Raw genomic sequence first — 26,109 nt, forward strand, 5'->3', positions numbered from 1 at the left:
TAATCATGGGTATTTTTCAGCGTACTTGCCTTAGAAATTTAGGTTACGCAACGACTACAAATGAATAAACAAAATATATGTGTATATATCCATGCACAAGTGTCTGTGACAGTCTTAAAGCTATGAAGTTTCTACAGGCTTCATGAAAATAGGGTAATTATGAGAGACTATTCCAGGCTTTTGGCATAATTAGCAAAGAAATCTAGAAAAGTGAAGTGAGAGAAGAGAGTCTCTGGCATAGGTCATTTGTTGAATTTAATTCAAACTGCATCAGAACCCAGAAAATGTTGGCAAGGGTGAGGCAGGGTTTAAAAAATGAGAGAGAGATTTAGCTGAGCAGAAGTCGCACAAAACTATCTTGTAGTTCTTGTAATAGATTCACCATCAGCATCCTGAGCATGGTAGATTTGTGGGTAAAGATGATTGTTGCTTCTTTGAGCAGTCTGCTTTCATTTATCTATATATATTATACATATATGTGTGTGTATATATATATATATATATGTCTAAAAATTTCATTCTTCTAATGTCTGGCAGAGATTTATTTGAGTATATTTAAAACCATGTGCATTTCACCAGCAGCCTCCTTGGCCCACTCTCCCACCTATCAAAGGATGCTGCCCTCCACTACTGGTGGCCTTCAGAGCAACAGTCTGGCAGAACCAGATGTGTGGCAAACCTTTACAAAGCTGATTTCTGTTTCCCATTGTCACTGCAAGGTACTCACTGCCTGTTGGTATGCTTTTAGAGGCCTTCTCAACCAGACATCATCTCAAAACAGGAATGTTTTCCTGCAGTAATAGTGTCTGCTAATGTCTCATCACAATCAATTTAAATGCTTCAATTCTACTGAGAGCTAATAACACATGAGAGTCAAACTAAGCTCGTTATTTCAAAGACATATTTTTTTGTAATGAACTGAACTATTATGTCCTGCTGAAAGCTTGAATATAAAAGGATTTTAAAGCTGCATTTGTAGGGTCATTAGGAGCTCCCTTTACATGTCTTCTAAGGTTTGAATAGTCAGATGTTCTCAGTTTTCTGTTTATCTTCAAGAAAATAATTAACTTTTATTTATTACCCTTTGCTAAATACATATTTCAGAGTATTAACACTGAAATTTCTAAACCAATATGACCTGCCTAGCTTACAGCAACCTTCCATTATGTTTTATAGAAAAGAAAATGTGTTTTGCTGCCCTTTATTCACTTTATCTTCATTTCTACTCCCAACTCAATGCTTTTTCAACATGAATTTCTTTCAGCTAAGTGGTCTTGTAAAAAAGAGATTAACCATTCCCAGCATAGGTAGTCACTATTGAGACAGTACAAGAGTAGTCCTAGTTACAAGACAGCTTATTTCAAGCTGTGAAACTTAAGTCAGTGTACTGCACTGGTAGGTGATGCCAGTGTTTCATCAGCCTAATTTTAACAGAAAACGGAAATTCTTTCCACTAACAGAATTATTTTTAGTGGAAAGAATAAAAGCAGTGGGTGAAGGAACAGTGGTCTTCTCTCTTCCTGCCCCTTAGCAGTGAGGCACATCGATGGCTTGACTTCAGACATGTTCTTTCTTAGTCTTCCAGGTAGTGGTTGTGTAATTTTGTCAATGACTAGGAAGAGGAGAGTGCAAGTCCTTCTGAAATTTCCTGCAGTCTCTTGCACTTAAGATTTTGTGAGTGAAAGAATTTTTTTCGCCATCTTTTGTCTGTATATGTGACTCCAGAGAAAGTACAATACCTTGCTGTAGAAGTCCATCATAACTCTCTCAAAATGAAAAGTTAAATAATCCTGGAGATTATTAATCTTGGATCTTGGTCTGTGGTGGGACCAAGCAGCTCCTTGGACTACTCAGGATGAAGAAGCTGCTTGAATCTTTTACCTGTTTAGTATCTTTGCCTAGAGCTAGTACATTACAGATCCACCTCAGGGTGAGTTTTAATAAATTTATTCAAAGAAGATAATTCTCTGTCACAATGGTTTTATTACAGGTGAGACCTTAGATTTATGAAACATTCTTGAAGCTTCAGTGCATTGTGTAAGTCAACAAGAAGATACTGTTGTTCCACAAAATACCACCGCAGCCAGATTGATTTGGGCATCACTGATTTTGTGTGAATTAGCACAAATTAATTCTCATGTTAACCTGCTTATAGCCGTGTACACTGCACTAGGTACTAGGGGATTCAGTTAATTACAATAATAATGCTTTTAGGCTAATTACAGGGACACACAAAAAAGATTTCTGTAGCAATACTGGCCCATTTAATTGCATGTAGGGCACTGACAAAAACGAGCTTCGTCTGTCCCAGTTGGACTACTGAGTTTCTTTAAGTCTCATTTCTGGCATTTTCATACTTCTTTTGAAAGCTTTTCACTTTGTAAACTATTCTTCCTTGCCTGTTTAGCTATGTTCCTCTTTTAAATATTAATTTTAATTTTACAATATTTCTAGTTTTAACGTATTTCAGATTATCGCTTTCCGTTATTTATCGTGACCAATTAATTGTCTTTAAAATGGAAAGAAGGTCTTAAAAAGCAACAAAAAAGCTTCAAATGACACTTTAGGAATAAAAATTTCAAGGAGAATGGAACACCAGAACAGACTGTTCGGGATGGTTGAAGTCTCTCCATCTCTGGGGATCTTTGAGAACAGATTACACTAACATCTGTAAAAAGATTTAATTGTAACTTAAAGTCCCTGAGGTCTTTGTGTTCCCATATGGCTTTGAGGCTTCCAAACTCTCTGGCTCCCCTTCACCCTGAGAGCTCAGCTTTGTGCTCCAGTTGCAAGTTCCTGGCAGCATGTAAGCATGTGCTCATGTTAGGCAATTTAATTTGATGCAGTCCTTTATCACTGAGTCATAGAATCATTCAGGTTGAAAAGGACCTTCAAGATTACGAGGTCCATCAAGCTGACCTACCAAGTCCTACCACTAAGCCATGTCACTTATTGCCACATCTCCAGACACCTCCAGGGATAGTGACTGCACCACTGCCTTGGGCAGCCCTTTCCAATGCTCGAGTATGCTCTCAGCAAATAAATACTTCCTAATATGCAATCTTAACATCCCCTGGCACAATTTCAGGCCATTTCCTTGCATTCTATCATTTGTTACATCAGAAAATGAGAAATCATTGTGGCCTAAGCTAAATCATTCTACCTTTCTTTGAAAGAATTCAGCAAGTTGTCACCATGCAGATGACACTTAGGAACCTGATCACAAATTCCAGACCACAGTATAATTCTAGATGATCTCATTCAAGTATTGCTCTCATTTGATCTGAGTATGTATCTTTCCTGGGAGAGTGCATAGGAAACTAAATCCATACTTTGTTCTTAAAGGTTTATGAGTTTTGGTCCTTCCTGTCCAAAGTGGTTCTGAGAGCTTAATGGGTGTAATATTTATCGGGATTAAATTACACAAGTGAAGGTATTGCTTTGATCCTCTACCTTTTTCCTACTTGGATTATCCTGGACATTCACAAGTAGTGATGTGGAAAATTAAAGAGCCTTGGAGAAGTGAGTCCACCAAGGCTGAGCCAAAGTACGTTGTCAATAAAATTCTAAATAATATCACCATTTATGTCAACAACCTCTTCAGAAAAGGGAAAAACGCTGTGAAGAGAGTTACATAATAAACAGATGTCAAATAAATCTTAGGGCAAAGCCGTAGTCTGCATCTTGAAAAATTGTCAATGTACTAAAAATTATGATTTCCCCACTGAAAATGAGTCTAAAAGAATTTGCCTTTAAAGAGAACATATGGCACTGCAGTCCAACTGCTGTCAGGAGCTGTAGGTTGGTAACTGTGGGGAATGTCTGTGCCAGTAAATAGTTAACATTTGCAATGACCCCTTTTTCTCTATATCCCATCCTCTCTCTCTCCCTTTTCATGTTATAAAAATACACCTACATATACATATTCTCTCTCTCACTATATATATATATATTTATATACGCACACATGTATATGTGCATTGAATTGACTTTTTATAAAGTAATGTAAAACTGATAAAACAATTATATCCAGCATGTTAGAATAGCGAAGTGTTTTTGGGGAACAAAATGTTGGTCCTTGGGAAAAGCTGATCAAGTTGTCACTCTTATTCTGGAATGCTTGTCAGAATCATTAAAGAATAAAAAAAAACCTGATCATCAGGTGGGAAATTTTCAGCATTTCTATTTTCTACTATCTTTAAGTCTTACCACAACGTGGCTCCTAGACCAGCAGAGAGACAGAAGATGCCTTCCTCTTCCCATAGGGTTGACCTGTGGGGTGAGGTTAGGCAGACTTGGGTAACCCATCACAGAACACTTGCAAACTGGCACAGGGAGTAATAAAGGCTGTGCGAATATATATTGAATTGCAGATAGTGCTTTATCTGGGAAATGACATCCACAGTGCCCATCATCAGGAAGGGGGAAAAAGAAGGGTTGGAAGACACATAAGGAGAAGCACACTTTAAAACATAGCCTTAGAAACAAAAACAAAACAAAAAATCAAAAACAACAACAAAAAAAGGATAATGCAAAACAGGATAGAAATATAATACAGTTTTATCAAATGTACAGTACAGAAAATTTTCCTCGTCGCAAGCTTTGATGATGCATTACATTTTTAGAGGACTGTGACAGATGCAGCATATCATATTTTTCAGGAAATCATTTGATATTTCATGATATAAGGCACTGCTATTTAAACCACTGAAGGCAGGGATTAAACAAACATCGTTAAGGAAAGGCAAGTATAACAGGTAACACTGAAACAAAAAATTGGATTATTTTTTAGCAAACTGGAGATTGGTAGGTGGAGCTGTGTTCTTTCTGTAAATCTGTCATAAGAATCAATATATGATGGAAAAGAGCAATTTCAGCAGAGGCACTGCGTTGGTGCAAAAGCCAATTAGTAGGCTTTGACTGCATTTAGTTATGAGTCTAGTTATTTGAGGACTGGATTCTGTGTGATCTCCAATAGTTATGAAATGCCAGAATTGAACTCAATCTAAGACAAGATTTGAGCAATGTATGATGACGTTTTTGGTTTTTTGGTTTTCATTTGGAACTGAACTTAAGAAAATCTTGTCCAGCTTGGGTTTTTATGCTGTGAGGATAGATTACTTTGTTCTGGGTGATGAGCTCAAGAGTAATAATGGTGACTGCAAGGCATTTCTTTGTATTGCACTGTTTTTCAGACAATATAATACAACGTTTCCAGTTTCAAATGATGCGATGCTCAAGTAAATCAGTACTTCAGAGCACCCTGACCATCACGTATAGCCTTTGTGTCTAATTAGTAGACACAAGATTGCACAACATGCATCTTTGTATGTAAAAATCCCATTACACAGTACACAAAATAGTCCTTATAATAGGCTAAGTGGCATGCACGGAGCTGTACTTATCCTGAGGATATATGTGTTTGTCTTTTTTAAATTCAATAAGGCTTGTAACGTGCCCAATCAATCCATATTGCTTGTTTTAGTAAAGGTAATACCCCTTAATCAGGAAGCAATAGCAAACTATTATAATTCTGTGGCTGCTTTAAATACTGCCTCTTAAGTTCATAAGTTCATAAGTTCATAAGGTTGGAAAGGACCTATAAGATCATCTAGTCCAACCATCCTCCTATCACTATCTCTACCCAACTACTAAATTAAATCCTTTAGCACCTCATCTAAACGCTTCTTGAACAGCGCTAGGGATGGTGCCTCAACCACCTCCCTAGGCAGGCCATTCCAGTGCCTGACCACTCTTTCAGAAAAGAAATGCTTCCTCAGGTCTAATCTAAATCTTCCCCGGCGTAACTTGTGGCCATTCCCTCTCGTCCTGTCGTTATTTATCAGGGAGAAGAGGCCCACCCCCTCCTCACCACAACCCCCCTTCAGGAAGTGGTAGAGTGCAATAAGGTCTCCTCTGAGCCTCCTCTTCTCCAGACTAAACAATCCCAGCTCCCTCAGCCGCTCCTCATAAGACTTGTGCTCCAGACCCCTCACCAGTTTTGTTGCCCTCTCTGAACACGCTCCAGGGCCTCAATGTCCTTCTTGTAGTGAGGGGCCCAAAACTGAACACAGTACTCGAGGTGCGGCCGTACCAGAGCTGAGTACAGGGGGATGATCACCTCGCTGCTCCTGCTGGCTACACTATTTCTAATACAGGCCAGGATGCTGTTGGCCTTCTTGGCCACCTGGGCACACTGCCGGCTCATGTTGAGCCGAGCATCAACCAACACCCCCAGGTCCTTTTCCTCTCTACATTCTTCAAGCCATTCTGCCCCAAGCCTATAGCATTGCATGGGGTTATTGTGGCCAAAGTGCAGGACCCGGCACTTGGTCTTATTGAACCTCATCCCATTGAGCTCAGCCCAGCTGTTCAGCCTATCCAAATCCCTCTGAAGGGCCTCCCTACCCTCAGGCAGTTTGACACATCCTCCCAACTTTGTGTCATCTGCAAACTTACTGAGGGTACACTCAATTCCCTCGTCTAGGTCATCAATAAAGATATTAAACAAGATGGGCCCCAAAACTGACCCTTGGGGGACACCACTCGTTACAGGACGCCAGCTGGACTTAACTCCACTTACTCTAAAAAAAAAAATCTTAAAAAAAAATCTTAAAAAAGATCAATACACATGTGGAAATGTTTTTATCCATTCCATTTCATTCTGCATGCTTTTCTTTTTGTTCAGTTTATTTGGGATTTTTTTCTTTTTTTCTTTTTTTTTAATGGTAAATGTGGCTTTTGTTTCTAGTTTTACTCAGGTCTTATTAATTCAGTAGAGCATCCCAGACAGCCCTGGGAGATTGTTAAAGATACTCTTTTCTATAAGAGCAGTACGTGTGAATATAGGAAAGTGAAGGAGGAAGGGAGAAGATGGTTATTACCAAACAGATTTTGAAGGCAGGCAGTGAATCATTTATTAATCACTCTATTTAATGTAAGCAAATGGCACAAATCACAATAGCAAAACAGATCAATCCAACTAGTACCATGCTTATTTCCATAACATTTCTGCCAAAATTATGTTCTGTTGACAGTCTTTTTGATCCCTGCTTTAGCTAGGACTGTGAAGCTATCCTTCGTTGGGTATAATTGCATCTTTTGTATCTTTCCTGCTATTTTGTTTTCTTTTTCAACTTATTCTTTTTAAAGAACTTGTGAGTTTGGGTTTTGTGGTTGTTTTTTTGTTTGGAATTGTTTTGTTTGTGTGAGTGTTTTGTTGTTTTTTTTTCTGAAGGTTATTACTTTCATGGTGTTTTATGGAATTAATAAAATCACATTTGCTTCCCTGCCACTCTGTTTTCACAAATAAACTCTTTTAGGAGCCCTATTGTTATCTTATCTCTTCCCACTCCATGTGTATCAGAATTTCAAGGAATAAAAGTAGAAAATTGGCATATTATATCTTTGCCGTGAAATAATTCCTAAAAATTCACTTGAGAGTTTTGAGCCCTGATTTAGCAGTGTCTCTTTTTTTCATTTTTGTTTGAAAAACGGGTAGGTCATATTGATCTACATTTCCCTTTTTATTCCAAAAAAATCCTTGTACAAATGCATGTTTAGTTGTCATTGATCTTGAAGATGAAGAATCATAGAATTATTTGGGTTGGAATAAACCACTAAGGTTATTTAGTCCAGCCATCAGCCCACTATGTCCCTCAGTGCCACATCACCACAGTTCTTGTCCACCTCCAGGGGCAGTGACTGCACCACCTCCTGGGCAGCCTGTGCCAACACATCACCACTTTTTCTTAGAAGAAAATTTTCATGCTATCCAACCAGAACTTCCCATGGAGCAACTTAAAGCCATTACCTCTTGTCCTATCAAAGAAATAGGATTTTATCCTTTTTGTGTTCCCAAAAAAGGCTGATACTAACTGAATCCAGGTGTCGTCTTATGTGTACAATAAAGATACCACCTGCACCACACTGGCCCCATTTTGGCATGTCTGTATCCTGCCTCTTCACTTTTTCAGGCAAAGTTTCATGCCTACAACAAATTCATCCACGTTAGCATATGTAGGTCTAACCCAGTTCATTCTTACTGACATATAGCTGATATGGTATGGCACCCAGAAGACTTTCAAAGAAGGAAAAATAGTAACCTTGGAGGAAGGATAGGAATCAGAATCTGGAAAAGAAGAATTGCTTCCCACTGAAGATGCAGGGTTACTGAGGACCACAAAAATGACTTCCTTGCATTGCCATGCCTAAGATGCCACCTCAGTATTTTGGTTCTTCCTGACAATTCTTGTCTCTAAGAGCTGGAAGCAGGCTAAGCCAAAATCATCATTAAGAAGATATGGCTAATCAGGATAAAATGCTCATCCACCAAGAAATAGAACTACTCTCGCTAAAAAGCAGAAGCAAGAAAAAGCAATGAAGCAAAGATAACAAGTAACAATTGCCCCAGGAAAATGATTTTGGATGAGGAATTGTGGAAATTGAATAAATGTCTGAAAATAAGATCTTCCACCACTGGCCCGCAGCAGTGAAATAGCTAAATGAATTTGCATAGCTATTAATAAAAAGTGCTGTTTCCTTTAAGTGTCCCACGTAAATATTTGCTGAAAGAATTGCAATGCAGATAAACTTTTTTCACCTTGACGGAGACTCATCTTGTGCCTGAAACACCAGAGATATCATTAAACACTTCTGCAATATACACAACAGTAACTCCTACAAAACTATCAAGGTTAATGAGACATATGCTGCTCTGCTGGGCAAGCATGGCTGTGCAAGTCAGATGCCTGGGGTAAAGAGATGTGCCCAGCTTTTCCAAGACCTCACACTGTGCTGTCAAGGCAGACCATATGTGATATCTCTGTTGCAGATCTGACTTTCTCTTCATGTGCCTTTTCCTTCCTTGGATCTGCACACAACATTGTCGAAGATATTAGCTCATTGTGAAACTCATGGAATTTGAAAGTGCCCCAAACAGTGCTGTTAATCATAGAATCATACAATCATATGAGTCAGAAGAGATCCTTAAAGGCCATCCAGTCAACTACCCTGCAATGAACAAGGACACCTACAGCTCTGTCAGGTGCTCAAAGCCCCATTCATCCTGACCTTGAGTGCCTCTAGGGTTGGGGCATCCACTACCTCTCTGGGGCAACCTGTTCCACTGCTTCACTACCCCTATTATAAAACGTGTTTTCCTTATATCCAAACTAAATTCCCCCTCTTTTAGTGGGAACAAGTTTTTGAGAATGCAATAAAGCTCTGTGCAGGGAATGGTCTTGAGAGGGAAGGCAGGGCTGAATGATTTGCAGTTTTCCTGAATGGCTGGGAGAAGCTACAAGAAAATCCCAGCTTAGGGAGTGCAAGTTGACACTTCATAAGCCAAGGATAGGCTTGAGAGGACAGGTAGAATAGCACTTTGTTGGGATATTAAGTCCTTGTCACTCAATAATAGCTTGATTTATTTTAGTAAGTCTCTTTCATTACGCAGCAGAAAGACACTGAAATGAAAAAAACACAGTATTAGTCTCCTGAACGTATCGTGGGAGGAAGATATAATTTCAGGTGTATTTATATTCACAAATAACACAATATAAGGGCTGCATCTAATGGCGCAACAGATGGAAGCAGCATTATCCTCAGTAATAAAGTAAATGAAAATAAAGATAATAGTGACATTTAGGCAATCAGACTAGCAACGTAACAAAATTTTAATTAGAAGGTAGGCTCAAATGTAAATACCTGTAGATTAAGAAGACAACAATCTAATATAAGAAAGAAAAAAAAAAAGACATTATCAGTCCTACTGTGCTGAAGTTTTAGAGGAGAAAGCAATGAGTAAAGTCAGAAAGTATGCCTTTATCATTACTGCTGAGAGGTTCCTGAAAAGGTGTGTAGAAAGTATTCCAATAAAAATAAGGAGATATATTCAAACTCATAAAAACTAATAAAATGTAAATGTATCTTCCCTTTCCTCAGTTCTGAAATCTGTGTATTTCATTTCCTTTGAGTGAGCTCTGGGGAGCTGTATGACTGATAAGAAATAGAAGTCCAGCATGTTCTGTTGCTCAGTGCGTGTTGTCAGTAAGTGTATTCAAGCAATATTTTATCCAGTAAACAATGTACAGTATTGCATTGTCTACTGATGGTGTTAGAATTTGTGTGCATTTTTTTCTGTCAAGTGATAAATTAGCTAATGTTACATCTAATTGATCTTTGGGTCTCATTAAAAGCATAGTACTTGTGGTACAATGTGAGATCTAAAGCCCGGTGGTCCATAATCACATCCCTGGCAGTGACCAACACTGGACATCATGTATATGATACATATAGGAAGCAAAGGTACACTGAATTGTATCTAACCATTGGATGTTTCTTTGTTTATCACTTAAGAAATTACTACATGCCACAAAGATTTTCCACCATCATTAGCTTGCTATGTAAATGCTTTCAACCTAACGCTACAAAAACTGTGGAATTGAGCTTCTAGTCATCTGAAAACAGTGGTCAAAGTACTTTTAGCAAAAACTGATTCATGATAAATATTAAACAAAAGAGTTACAGCAGTTCACATATTTTGCCCACTCCCTCTCTTTTGATTTTATGTTTACTGTTCAGAGGCTCCATGCTAGGACCCTGACAGAGATACTACAACTGAACATGAAATTCACTATATTATGTACTGTCATATAAGACTTACTCTTTGTAAATCACTCACATTCACATTATAAATCAGTGGAAAGCAATTATAAGGTCCAGAATCATATAATCATTTGAATTGGAAGAGATGCTTAAAGGACATCTAGTCCAGCTCCCCTGCAAAGAACAGGGACACCTATAGCTCCATCAGGTGCTCAGAGTCCCATTCAGCCTGACCATGACTGTCTCAGGATGGGGCATACACCATCTCTTGGGGCAATCTGTGCCAATGCATCACTACTCTTACTGTAAAAAACTTTGTAAAAAATCCTGCCTCTAGCTTCTATGTGTAAGACAAGGTGATGACTGGACAATACTGTAGGGAAAGGGAAGTAATGGAAAACAAATGTATTTTTCTATTATTTTAAGTCTTAAACCATTCAGCCAAGCTATCTGCTAAGACAAGGCGAAGGGAGAATAAAAATAATAAAAAAAGAAAGATTTACATAAATAGCATAAATAATGTTACCTTAATAATAGTATTATTCTCATCGCTATCTCACATGTCCAGAGAAATAAGTTCATGACTCACCATAGTGGCAAACTATTTGTATTTCCACAAAAAAACAATTTTAAAAACATTTCAGAAGGTTTAAACTGGCGTGGATCCACTGAAATGATGCCAAATTGATAATGATAGAGAAGCTTGTCCGGCAGCCATCCCTTTATTATAGTATCTAGAAATATTTGACATACTCTTTTTGAGATGATAAAATTCTGTCTCTCAACTGCTCCTTTTTAGTTTATTATGGGTGGTTTTTGTTTGTTGGGTTTTTTTTTTTTGTACTATTGACTGTTAAAATTCAGTAGTTCGACTTCTACATTCCTTCCACGCTCCAGTGGAGTCCAAGAGATGTACAGTGTCTTTTCCAACCTCCCACTTATGTTATTAACAATCACTGCTTCAACATTTGCTGAAGTGGGTTAGAGATGCAGCAATTAGGAAATCTGTTATCATCTAGGAGCAAACAGGGATGACCCTGAACTACGCAGGAAAGCAAATTTTAATATCTGCTGACAGAATGAATTTCTCTCTCTCTAAAAATGCCAACGCTAAATGTTCAAACTAATAAAGAGTTGGACTGTGATGCTGGACTACTGTTTTCACAGTTGTACACTGTCAGCATTTCAGTTGCTTAACTTTAATTGTAAGATCAGGTTTTTTGTTTTCATGTTCTCAAAATTCTGTCAAAGCTACAACCTCTACTACTAACTTAAAAGTGAAAAACTATAGCATTGTAACTTCATGAAACTGGAATTATTTTGTATAAAAGAGCTGCTGCATCTTGATTCTTTTATCTCAATTATTTTCTAATTTATGACCAAAAATTCTCATCAAGCCATCTGATATAAAATCACTTTACTATTTCCAAATTTAGAAATATTTTTTCCACTACAATATTCTAAAAATCTCTTCATATTTAGTCTTTTGCATTCATTTCTGGTCTTTCGATTGCAGTCTTAGACTTCCAAGTGGTTTCTTATATCCTCAAGTATAACAAATAGTATTTTAGACCATTTTTCATATAGTCATAAACTCATAAATTAAGGTTGGAAAGACCACTGGGATCATCTACTCCAACCATCAACCCATACCTGTGACCATCTAAACCGTGTCCCTCAGTGCCACATCTCTACATTTCTTCAACACCTCTAGGGACATTGATTCCACCACCTCCCTTTTCAGCCTGGACCAATGCCTCACCACTCCTTCTGAGGAAGGCTTTTCTTACTATTCAAACTGAACCTTCCCTGTCACAACTTGAGGTTATTCCCTGTTATCTGAGAGAAGAGCTGTTACTTGAGAGAAGAGGCCAACCCCCCTCCTCACCACAACTGCCTACCAGGGAGTTCTAGAGAGTGATAAACTCTCCCCTGAGCCTCTTCTTCTCAAGCCTAAATAATCCCAGCTCCCTCAGCCACTCCCGATAAAACCTGTGCTCCAGAGCCTTTACAGCTTTGTTGCCCTTTTCTGGACATGCTCCAGAGCATCAGTGTCTTCCTGTAGTGAAGACTTCACTTCTTGTAGTGAGTGGCTCAAAACTGAACACAGGACTCAAGGACGGCCTCACCAGTCCTGAGTACAGGGGGACAATCAGCTCTCTGCTCCTGCTGGCTGCACTATTTCTAATACAAGCCAGGATGCCATTGGTCTTCTTGGCCACCTGGGCACACTGGTGGCTCGTGTACAACCTGATGTCATCTAACACCCTCAGGTCCTTTTCCTCCACACAGCCTCCCAAACACTGACCCAAGCCTGTCTGACCTCAACAACTACATAGGTTTCTGTTTGCCCTTTTATCTACTATGTGATTTGATCAATTTTGTAAGCTACCAGAATTATTTAGTTAGGTCATTAGTGCTTCGGGCAATTGGTAGGACCTTTGCAGATGGATTTTGGTATGTGAAAATTCAGCAAATTTCACTAAGGTGCAGTCTGGCAGCAATACCTCTGCCTTTTTTGAAAAGGCATGAAATTAGTGAATCAGACTTAACTGCCTTTCTTGTCAGTATGTCACAACTTTAGTGCCCTTTTAATTGCATAGGAACCTCTGAAGAGTGTTATTTAGATTCAGAAGTGAATGTGAAGGAAGCATGAAGCATTTTTCCAGACTCCAGCACGGCTAACTGCTCACACCTAACAAATACAAAGTCATTAGGAAACAGGTCCTCTGGAATGACCCTACATATAAAGAAGTGCTAAGAAAAAAGGACCTTTTCCCAGTGGGGAAGGTAACGTGACAGTTCTGATAGCAGAAATGGAGCATCATTCTTTCATTCTCTATTTTTATTTCATATACAGCAGTCTCTGTAGTATCTAGGCATCAGTAAGATAAGGAGGAGGACTGACATTAAAGAAGCTGATCTGAGCTGGGTTAAGTACTACCTGCATTGGCTGTCTTTCCATTGTGGTCCAGATTTTTGTTGGGAGAAAGGGGTATATTTCAGGGTGGCTTTTTTTTTTTTTACATAAAGCATGAAGATGGTACTGTGGGAAAATATGGACCCATAAATTTGGTTATTTTCCAATTATCATGTATTTCAAGCCAAAGGAGAAAAAAGAAACTCAAGAACTCAAAGGAAAAAAATGATTGTTCTTATTTTAGTATTTCTTAAAATGAAGCAGGGAGTAGTCATTTGAATTCTGAACTCCCACCACACACTTATTAAACAAATTTTAAGATGTTCTGTGGTTTTAAAATGTCTTCTGGAAACAGATTATTTAGAATAAATTTAGAACCAGTTAAAATCTATGCTAACTATCTATTGATGCCGACTGATCTATCAGTCAGCTTCCCTGCAATGAGTACAAGGTTGGAGCTGGAAGATCTTTGAGGTCCCTTTGAATCCAAGCTATTCTGTGATTAGCTTCCAAGTTAAATTTCAAATGCCCTTGCAAGTCACAATGAAAGCTGAATTGTATCATCTGACCAACCCATAGTAATCCAAGTGTCTTGTGCTTACGTTGGAGATGCAAGTGGGTCCTGTGTTAAGAGTCAGATTTTCAGTCCTCTCTTCTCATTCTCCAGATTCCAATCTGGGAGTCAGTCCCACACTTAGCATACAGAGTCTGCCTGGGATGTGGTTGTTTAGTAAGAGGAAGCTGCCGTTACACAGCTGCTCTGATGCAAATCATTGAAATCTTTGGCCTCATGCAGGTAGAAAACGTTAAAGAAACTGAACTGTGCTATATAGAATCACTATTGATTTGAACCATTAGAACCACCATTTAGTGGAACTATTTGAGTTGGAAGGGACCTCTAAGCATCATCTAATTCAGCTCCCCTGCAATGAACAGAGACACCTACAGGTCAGCCAAGGTGCAAATCATAGTATTCCATCTTTATGCAGAAGACTGACACTGTGAGGAACAGAAATGAAGGATCTTTCTTAAAATCACCTTTCCTGTTTGCCAAGAAGAAATGTTAAGTCTGTTATAATGAAATAGAAGTTTAAGACAAATCCCTGGTTGAAAGGTGGTTATTTACTAAATAAATTCTAGAACAGGAGAAGAGAACAAATAAGAGTCACATAGAGCAAATGTAAATCCAAGACTGGGATAAATATTTCAGAAGTAAACCTCACTTTACAAAACAACAGGTTTGTAGGAGCATTAGTTCCTTTGAGGCTTTTAAATCACTGAGAAATTTTGAAGATGTACTGTAAGTGAAAGAGGTAAGAAACAATCTAAAGAATAAATCTGAAATACGGTCTGTATGTAGGAGTGTCTGTTCTCCTGACATGCAGAATTTCAGCTGCAGTTGGTGAAGTCATAGGTACGTGGGAAGGCTGAAGAGCCTATATCCCAGCAGCACTTCTCAGCAAAGTAGACACTGTCACTTAGAAAATTTAGTAAACAATGCCGAATAATCTCAGTGGAAAAGGAGCTTAACTGTAACAAGTAAGAAGAAAAATTAAAATAAAATAAAAGTACACAGAAGCCCAAATTAAACCACCCTGGTAAGGCATTTTGATGGTAGCTAGCGACTGTACAAAATGTGGGACCTTGGAAATGTCAAATGTTATAATCCAATGAAAAGGGCATCAAATAAAATGAATTAGTTATTACAGATATTCTGGAAATGGAGCCAGAGTGAACAACAAATTATCAAACAAAAATAATGCTGAGATTTCTGCTAGTAGAAAATGAGATCATTGCTGTCCAACAGAACTCTCAAATAGCTCAAACAGCAGCAAACAGGGAGCAGATTGATAGTTTGTAAGTGCACAGCACAGATTTATTTTCTTAAACTAAGAGGTGATGTGATTTGTTGAGATGTACTTCTATCATTTACGGGAAGAAATCTTAAGTGCTGGTTTTGCTTCTCCTCCAGACCTGCTGTGGAGAAACCTAAAAGAGGTTGTGGTGAGTTAGGGATCAGCCTCTTCAAAGAGCATAACAGCGATAGGATGAGAGGGAATGTCTTTAAGTTGCTCCATGGGGAGTTCAGGTTGGATAGTAGGAAAAATTTCTTCTCAGAAAGAGCAATCAGACTCCGGAACCGGCTGCCCAGGGAGGTGGTGGAGTCAATGTCCCTGGAGGTGTTCAAGAATCATAGCATCGTAGATTCATAGAATCATAGAATCACCAAGACTGGCAAAGACCTACAAGATCTTCCATTCCAATCATCCATCTGTCACCAATAGTTTTCACTAAACCGCGTCCCTCAACACAACGCCTAAACATTCCTTGAACACATCCAGGGACAGTGATTTCCCAGTTTCGGGTTGAATTATGATTCTCTGTGTTGCTGGAGCATTGCCTTTACATTGTTGGTTTCAAAAAATTAAAGCTTTATTCCAAAGCCTCATTTGGGGGGAGATAATTAGCCTTCAGTGCTTTTCCTTCAGTAAGTGAGATTTTACACTCAATACTTGAATCATTAGTAACTTCAGTACATCATCCCATTGACCCAATCAAGGTATCTCATTGTTTGGAAGGAGGAATTATATTGTAGAGATCTGCTTTCATCAATCTTTTTGCAGACTGCAAAGTACTCAGAAACACATTTTAAACCTAATTCTCTTCACTGAAAGCCAGGAAAGAGGAACTAGCTATTTGAGGGACTGCACAGTCAGTGTGGAAAGTGATGAAAGTTTCACATACTGCAATAAAGAAGGCATGTATTTACCTAAGAGCTTCTACTAGACCTCAATTTTTACTCTTGTTAATTTAATATTCATTTACATTTAGCAGCTTCAATGATTATATAGGTCAAGAAAACTAAAATATCCTTATTCTCTGTTTTTTTTATCTCCTCAGAGTACGCTCGGTTTGAGGCAAAAATCCATGACCTGCGTGAGCAGATGATGAATCACAGCATGAGTTCTGGGTCCGGCTCCCTGAGGACTAATCAGAAGAGGTCACTGTATGTCAGGTGAGCAAGGATAGCTTTCTCCTGGGAACATGTCACCTGCTTTCTGGTCCGTTACTGACTTCTATGCTATGGGTTCAGCTTGGTACGGGAGGAAATTGAGGAGCAGAACTGAATTGAATTGAGAAATGCATCAATCTTACAAGTGCAGCATCATTAATGTGAAAATTGGATAAAGCCATATTGCTTAATCCTATCATTTCAAGCTGTTTTCAAAGAGCATTATACTTTTATAGTGATTTGGTTTTATGAGAAGATTTCTTAGCCGTTGTCAGCTCTTTTGATATCCAAGATGGATTTGGTGGTGTAGTGACGCACTGCAATTCTGCATGTGGCCTTAACCAGACTTAGAATTATTGTTCTCATAAGGAGCACTTTCTCTGCAAAACATTCTACAAATTAAAGGCTGTCATATACTATTCTAAATATGTGACAGCCTGATGCTGTCCCCTTGCTCATAGACTCATAGAATGATTAAGGTTGGAAAAGAACTCTGAGATTATCCATTCCAAACGTTGACCAACCACCGATATTGCCCACTAACTCATGCCCCTCAGGGCCACATCTATGTTTCTTGAACACCTCCAAAGATGGTGACTCCGTCACCTCCCTGAGCATCCTGTTCCAATGCCTCTCCACTCTTACTGAGAAAAGTTTTTCCTACTATACAACTGAACCTCCCTTGGCACAACTTGAGGCCATTCTCTCTTATCTGATTGTTACACAGGAGAATAGACTGAGCTCCACCTTACAACCTCCTTTCAGGGAGCTGTAGTGACTGATAAAGTCTCCCTTGAGCCTCATCTTCTCCAGACTACAATAAATTTGCCATCTACATTGTAAGTTCAGATATGCAGATTAGACACTTAACAGGATAACTTAGGTAGCTTAAAAGGGGCAGTGAACAACATAGAAAGTGCCTAACTGTGAGCCAGGCATAGCAGTTATAGTTTTGCTTGGACTGAGCAAGTCTATTGATGGAAATCATTTCTGGCTGAAAGGCCAAGAGTCGTGAAACTGGCCCTAGCAAAATTCTCGCTGTCATTCATGCCTTTTGTGACTCTGGGAAACCATAGGACTCAGTGCCAAATATTTTAATAATCTTAATAATTATGCTTCTCTAGGCTTTTCATTTCTGTTTTTTTTCCCTCACACTCAGCATATAATTTGAAATTCCTGACAATCATGAAGTAGAGGGAAGCAATTTGTCAGCCTCCAGGCAGTGATAATTATTCATGGGGGAGCTAATTCAAGTGATAACATTGCAGAGATCCAATTAAGGCTAAATTCTCCATTTTCTCATTATGCCCTCAACGTGCAGGGATAAAGTAGCACAGAAGGAAGGAAAGAAATATTAGTACTGATGGTCTTATTCTAGTGGACAGCAACCACAGTAAGACCTAATTGGTAGTGTTGCCAGAAAGTGTCAGAATTGACATGCTATGGATCACTCTTACCATAGGGCTATTGGACAAGGTCAGGTTGGAAGTGTCAAGAGTTTGATACATCTCTGACCTCTTCTGGACTCTCTAGCTTTTAGATGACTTCTGAACCTATTCCATCTTGAATGGATATTTTCCAGACCCAACAAGTGAGTTTGGGTCAAACACATGACATTGCATTTTCAGAAAAGCTGCAATTACTGGACAGGTTGGAACATATGAGGCTTAATTTGTTGTGAGGAAAACTTAGAAACCAAAATGTAAGGAACAATGGCATGAGAAATCCAAGCCAGTAACCACTAGTCAATTCAAATATATGCACAAGTGTCCAGTGTGGAGTCCTGAACAATTTGATGGTTTGTGCTGCATCAGAACTCGTTACTCCTCTATTGGCTGAGTAATGAGTTCTGATGCAGCTGAGAGTCAGGGCTAGTTAATTTCCACACAAAGCCAAGCTAATAAATCTCTGCAGCATCTGGAGTAGCCTGGTTCCTCTATCTGATATTGCTCTCTATGCATGAGAGCACTGTGTTTTCTACTAATTTATGAATTCTGGATGTGGGCTGTCTCACTAAGCTGATATGCCCTGGATCTTTACTACAGAAGTCTTTGTGGTCTTCACCACATATCTAAGTATCACTTACCAAATCATAAATGTAAATTTTGTTCTTTTATTCCAGACTTGTTAAAAAAAAATGCCCCAAACCTCTCAAGCAAAAAACCTCAAAAGTCTCAGTCACTTTTATTAACTTAAATTTGTGCAATCAAACCCACACAATTGGCTGTGTCCAACTCTGAGAAATCTACTTGGGAAACTCTATATTTTAAATATTATTATAATGTGTAGTGCAGCAGTGCCTGGAGCATTGAACTAAGTACTGCTAGTTCAAATCATACACTAATTAAAAAGGTAGCTTATGTCTACATTAAGCACTGCAGAAAAAATAAATGTGTGTTAAGATCTGTGCTTGTTTACTGAGATTAAAATTATCAGGGCACTTTACGGATAAACTCTTTCCAGCCAATGACTGTAAAAAGCCTGAGAGTCAGTGTTTTTTAGTATTCTTATAACTCAGGGCATTTCTACATCAGTGGATTATCCTGGACAGCATTTGCAAAAGAACTAGAGGCAAATTACCATATGTAGCAAATCTGCAGTTGTAAAGACAAGTTAATGATTTTCTTTCTTTCTTTCTGTTTTCATTTCTTTGGTATGTAGTGATTTTGCTGTCCTTCAGTGAACATAAGCAAAGTAATTTTTTAGCCAAAGAGCTTAATCAAAGGAAATACCATTGCAAGAAAATAAAGTTCCACATGGGTTGAAAATACCTATCATAATCTGCTCATAGAAAAGCCAACAGAAAAAGGGGTGAGAAAAACCAGTGCTCTGTGAGGAGACCTCCCAGTAGATACAGAGCTCATTGGGTGCAGTCTTCTTACTTTCCATGCAATCTCTGATTTCCCCCAATCCCAACATCTGCTGGGTGGTGGGTTTTGCCTCTGCTGTGAGAACCCCCATCTCAGCCCACAGGCACCTTCCTTCAGTCTCACTGCTGTCTCAGAAACATCTTTAGAAAACATAGCATGCCAGTGTACCAGTTTTAGATCCAGCACTTTGCTTGCTGTCCACTGTGCAAACCTTGTGTTCACTGCATTCATTATATTTCCCCTAACTCTTAATGACCACCTTATACATTTATATCTTAGCTAGTCACTCTGAGGTTCCCTTTGGATGGAAGGAGAAGGGAATCTTCAGGGAGGGAATCTGCCTGCATCTCATTCATCTAACCTGTTCTAGACATCTGTGATAGAAGTATTTTCTCCAATGAAGCTTATCTTTCTACATCTGTATCTAGAGTGCAATCCAGGCCTCAAATGTAATAGCACAGTATTTTTAATTGAGGTGTATAAAAGTAGTTACATGAAATGAACTGAGGTGAGAGTGTAATATGGAGATAATAGTTTCAGTGTAAGATTAGAATTAGTCTTTAAGAAATTAAAAAGTCACACGTAAATGTATATACGGCAGGAAAGCAATTGATAGTGATTTATTCCAGATAAACTGTATTGCCTTTTGACCTGGACTTTTTTCTCTGAATACTTCGGTGTTTCTGATTTTTTTTGTTTGTTTGTTTGTTATCATTCTTTATCACAGCCTGTCTTCAGACTTTCTGCTGCTGCTTAGAATATTTTCCAGAAATTTGCTGAAAAGTTTTCTGTGTACTCCCTGTTCTTTTTGTACCAGAAAAACTATGTCTCAATTTGAGGTGTTTTCAGAGAGATCACACCACTAATGACAAAGTATTAAGAGACATCAAGGGAGGACTGAGCAATGGGACATGCTGTTAGGAGCCCACATTCTGTTTGTCTCTTAATATCTCCAATGAGGAAAAAAAAAAAAACCTGAAACAGAAAGTATGAAACAGCAAGTTCTATTATTTATAGTTCATTTGTTGCTGGTGGTGAATGAACTTAATTTGAATTCAATACCTGACATAAGAGACTAAAAAATTCCACTGTTATCCTTTTTAATTCATTGGAATTCAGCTATCAGCTCATGATTAATGAGGAAAGCAAACAAACATCACCAGCTAAATGCTGCACTGGGCTATATACACACATAGGTTTTTTCAGTTTTTCATATGCAAATTCTTACCTTCCCTTTTTTTGTCTTTTAGTTCAAGTTATTTAAATCTGTTCCTGTAAGACTATGTATTTGGTTGCCTTAAAATAGGTATATGGTTTGCTTTGTCCTTCTAGATCCAGATCCGCAGCCAAATGTTTTCAGCCAGCATGTGGGGACTCTTAAGACATAGTAGATCACATTATTTAACCCAAGGACTATGAAAAATGTCAGTCTTTTGAAGAGTCAAACATTAGGAAAATGCAGTCCTTTACAAAGTTTGGTGGATGCAAACAGCCAATGAAACTTTCATATAAAATTATTGACCTCTGAAGGAACTGAGAGCTATATATGGTGAAGGGTTTTCCTTCTGTTGATTTACTGGATTACTTCTGAATACATGTTCTGTATAATCCCAATGGGCCAAAACCACAGTCAGGTGCTGTGGTGATGTATCACTCATTATCAACTAAAAAGCTTTATCAATACCCTAGTCCTCCCACTGCTGTTTTACTGTTTAAAACCTGTTTGATACGGTCAGTGCAAAATCACTGCACCTGGTGGTGGCTGTTTGCCCTATATAAAGGGACTGATTGAGGTCACTGAAATGCAGATATTTAAACTCCAATACTGCTTTAACTAAAAATCTATCAGTACAAAGCAAATTGTACTAATAGGTGTAAAGGTAGTTGTGGAAATCAGAGCTAAATCCAGCTGTAATTTGGGAAACTGGAATTTCTCCTAACTGGAATTAATGCTAAGCATTTTGTAGCTTTGATATGAATGTGCTGTGCAAACAAAGCATTATATATTAAAAATGAATGTGTTCTGGTTCATTATCGTTGAGCCCTAAGGAACAAAGTCTAAAGATTTGCCATAGCAACTTAGCAGCAGTTGAAAGGGAGTCAAGGCTGAGACACTTTGGGTTGTTTACACCAATTCCCAGCTCAATAAATTCTCCATTAGGTCTCAGACACCTTTATGTGCATTTCCTGAACTTCTTAGAAATCAGCATGATGCTTTATTGCTCTGAGAGAAGTTGGTTATCAACAAATCACAGAAATTCTGGCTTGGGAACTTTGCAGAGCTGTAACTGAAGAGTTTGGCTGGAGCAACATGAAGATCGCTTGTGGCATGCAGGGCTGGTTTTATGTGATGTCTGTTACAGCCTTCAATCTCTCTGTCTTTTTGGAGACAGTGAACCCCCATAGAACACTGAGCATCAGATCAAGGCTCTCCTGGGATAGCTGCACAGCAGGTTGTGATAAGAGCAGTCTGACGTCCTCATGATAAATATAAGCTTTGAAGACATCTCAGCACTGAAATCGTCACACATGAGAATATCAATATGGGTGATGGAAAGATTTACCAAGGGAAGCAGGGGAAGAGATATATGAAATGCTCATTCCTAAATATTGCAAGGAAATCATATATGTTTATATAACTATCTGTACAGATATATGTTAGTAGTAAATACATGCTGTATCCACATGTACCTTGTCTTCATTTAAGCTATTGGCCCAGTCTCTCTCTAGTCAGCAGTGTGCTCTTGGCACTTTCAGAGAACAATTCATCTAATTCAGAGACCAGTGGATTGCTCAGGTAAATCATGCTTTAAGAATATCTGTTTCTCACAGATGAGTAGAAGGCGCCTGAAGTGATTAGTTGAGATGTAAATATCTATATTAGAATCACTTAAAGCTTTGTGACTTGAATCCCACCCACACTGGCACACACAGACACACACACAGTGTGCATATATTGTAGAATCTTTAACCCTGTCAAAACTATAACATCATTTTCTACAGCTGTTTCTGCCATGAATTCTTATCCCTCCCATATTCCTTCTAAATTAGTTTGCCACTTGAATTAGCACTGCTGAAAGTGGCTGACAATAGCCAATAATATTTTGAGGTCATGGTCTTCAATCTGATTGAGTTTAGAATTCATACAATATTCTGAGTTGGAGAAACCCAAGAATGGCTTCACATCGTACATCTCTGTCAGGCTTCAGAGCTCTGTCGGTCAGTCTGAATAATTTCTGGGGACAGTGTGATTTTGACACGTAGGTACCACTGTTTCAATTTGATAGAGAAATAGCTAGAGCTTATGGAACTGTGCCTGTACTTGAATAAAATGATAGCAACTATTAGAATTCTCTTTACTGGAAGGCAACTGGTGATAATTGAAATTTTCGTACAATTTGTTCACTTTGGCTTATTCTTAGGTCCAAATTATAGAACAGAGTAGGGAGCTTAAAAATTAAATAGTACAGAAAGCTGGGTTTTATGATGGTGTATATCAGTCATGTTTGGAAATGATCAGATAAATACACACCAAACCTACACTTGTGAATGAGCTGTTGCAGTTGAAATGCCTTTTCAGACAGGAAGATTGAGACTGGTTTGGAAAGTTACTCATTTCACACGTACTGGTTTAGTATGAGTGTCTGAGTTTTTACTACTTTTTAGCTGTTCCTTCTCTGAGTGTGGGGTCTTCTCCAGATCCTACTGGCAGCAGTGAGCATTTTCATTGGCTTCAGTGACCAATACTCAGAGTCAGGACCAAGGACAAAATGCAATTCCTTATTTTTCAAAGAAGATCGGCTTGAGAGACCTTTTCCTCAGGTTTTGAATCAGTGCTAATAGAACACTCACTCAGATGTCTTTTTTGGTTATTAGAGATACTGAGGAACAGAGAAGGATGAAGGATATGATAGAAGATCACCTAAGATAACAAGCAATTCATCCAATACAGATATTGTTTTGAAGTTCATGTTTAGTATCTGGCTCACATAACTTATGAAGAAGAAAAAAAAAAGAATCAAGAAAATGAGACAACTCACTTATATAATAATGCAAATGCAATATTTTCTTAAGAACCTCAGACTGGTTATGTGCTTAGAAGATCATTTATTGGCATTTATGAAAACAACCATGTTTCTTCTTCCTGCTGTGCTACAGACTACATAAGAAATTTTAAACAATCAATTGAAAACTGAGAACAGGGAATGTCTGGAGATGAGCTGAATTTATTGAGGTGATCTCCTTGATGTCAGCAGGAACTTCAGGAATTTCACGCTTTGGATTGTCTGTGAAGTTTTCAGGGATCCTTAACTGAAATGCTATAACTAAGACACACAGTTGTGTTCACAAAATGACAGAATAGTTGGGTTTGGGAGGGCCCTCTGGATCTATCAGGGCCCAAGTCCTGCTCCAGCAGGGACACCCAGAGCAGGGTGCCCAGCACATTGTCCAGGCAGCTTTGGAGATCCCCAAAGTGGAGTCTCCACAGCCTCTCCAGGCAACCAGTGCCAGTACTTCATCACCCATTCAGCACAGAAATGCTTCCTCATGTTCAGACATAAACATGTTGAGAGAGTGTTGCCATTGAAATTTGAACATAAGAGTTTTAGTCTTAGAGTATTCACAACTTAGAAGCCTTCAGGCTTCTGTTTTGTATGTATGTTGGTGCTAACATGAGTCTGAAATGTGATGCTGCTGCAAACACAGTAATATGCTTCACCTAAGCCCTAGGACTATGGAAATCATACAATTATATGACCATAGAATTATTAAGGTTGGAAAAGACCTCTAAAATCCAACTGCCCACCACTATTGCCCACTGTCAGTGCACTTGATATATCTTCAGTTGAAACAGTGAGCAACCACAAAACTGCAGTAGTTTTTCCTGAAAATTATTATATTTCTTTTTATTTTGCTGTACAGATACTTGTGAACAGTTAAAGAAAAATGAGGTTAGTCTGCAATTTTTAATAACATGTCAAAGACAAAAAAGAAGTAGTTAATGGAGAGTGAAAACCGAACATGTAAACAAATCAGTCAAAACAGCCTCGCCTTGGCTTGACACCAGCTCTCTTCTTCATTTCTTCATCTTTATCAGATCTTTATGCTGATACTTTTCAGTATCCAGTGTGAAATGAATCCAACCGACTCCTCCCTGAGATGTGGTTCTGCATCTCACACACTTCTCACCCACCAACTCACCTTTTTGAAGTATAGGATGGGGTCTGGTGACCCTGGGCATGGAGCATGAAGTCCCAGAGATGCTAGGTACTTGAGCTACATTGCTGCTGCTGCTGCCCAGGGATACCACGAATCACTCCAGCCCAATGCACAGTGCCCAGCTGCAGTATGAAGTACCAACTCTGTCACTGAGGGTTGAATCTCCAGTAGTGACAAAAAGGGAAGAAAAACAGATTAATTTGCATTTATTTGTGGTTGTAGCTCTGCAAATTATGGAATTTCTGTTCAAGATGAAAAGCTAATGCACGTGGTACTAAGCACCTTGAGCCTCACATGAATACACTGCAGCCTACAGTAATCTCAGATAACTAGCTCTGCTTAAAGCTCAGAATATAAAGCAGCTCCTTATCAAAGCCTTCCTTGTCTAATTCATCTTATCTTTACATTATCAGTAAAACTTGTTAGATATGAAATAATTGGCTGAGATCTGAAACCATGTCCTTAGTGCTGAATTATTAATGCCTGCTTCGGTAGAAATAAATAGTGCATACTTCCGTCCATTTTCCTTATTTTTCTGTTTCATAAGTTATTAAAATAATCCAGTCCCAGGATAGGTACTGTGCTTGACATGTATTGCCTGTTCTAAAGAAGCAGCACACCTCTTTCTTTTCTTAAGAGATACTTTAATAGCTTTTCATTGCACATGCATTCTGCTTTCCAATTCCCTATTGGACTGACTGCTTTCTGGTTCAGAGACTCATTTGGCAGGAAAGCGTCAGCTAGAATCATTTTCAAGCCAGAAGATGATGATGAAGAACTTGGCCACGTGTAGAAATAGGATTTGTTTGTAATTTCTATAACCTAGATAGTCACAGCTTCAGACAGCCTCATTTCTAAGCAGAGACTCAGAACATGATCTGTCAGGGCAGAGGGGGAAAGTGACAATGGAAATAAACTGTCCATGGCTTAAAATGGCTGAAAGTGAGTCAGCAAAACGTGCAGTTAAGCTTTGTCTGTTCCATTTGAAAAAGCAGTCTACTCCGACAAACTGTTTCTATGATATTTCCATGCCAACAGCTATAATTGGGCACCACTGGTTTGTGTAGTTCTCAACTGGAAAAGTACAAGAGAGTAAGTTAAATTATGAACATAGGGAAAGAAACCTATTAAAACAGAAGCTCATGAAAATACAGTCAAAAAGATGGAAACAATATGTTCATTGGCACAGCACAAGTTAGTGGACAGTCTTAGAACAGTGTCCAATGTGAGAGAAAGAGAAGATTGCTTGGCCTTGTTAAAGAGTTCTCCACCTAGGCATCTTAAATGGAAAAGATATAAAGAGAAGAGGCTCTCCAAACTAGCTGTGTTGGTAGAAAGCTGACAACAGTGTTGGAACTGAATATAACTGCTGAACAGAGCAGTGGGAATTCTCATTTGAAGAGCCTCCCAATAAAGATGAATGAGAAGGAACTTTTGTCTCACTGCAGGGCAGTCCATCTGTGAGAAGAAATCCCAAACAA

General features: G+C 38.6%; 1 protein-coding gene across 6 annotated transcripts in view; it reads left to right on the forward strand.

Annotated features, from left to right (window-relative positions):
* DLG2 (discs large MAGUK scaffold protein 2) overlaps window positions 1-26,109 on the forward strand; it is a 1,006,374-nt gene that overhangs the window by 896,341 nt on the left and 83,924 nt on the right. For all 6 annotated transcript variants that reach the window (XM_065729952.1, XM_065729947.1, XM_065729948.1 and 3 more), the window contains one exon: window positions 16,427-16,541. In XM_065729952.1, the coding sequence (XP_065586024.1) occupies window positions 16,427-16,541 (115 nt within the window). The remainder of the gene's footprint in view (window positions 1-16,426; window positions 16,542-26,109) is intronic.

The sequence above is a fragment of the Cyrtonyx montezumae genome, unplaced genomic scaffold, assembly GCF_038088225.1.
Source record: "Cyrtonyx montezumae isolate F1298 unplaced genomic scaffold, pur_monq_1.0 scaffold_12, whole genome shotgun sequence".
Classification (NCBI taxonomy): Eukaryota; Metazoa; Chordata; class Aves; order Galliformes; family Odontophoridae; genus Cyrtonyx; species Cyrtonyx montezumae.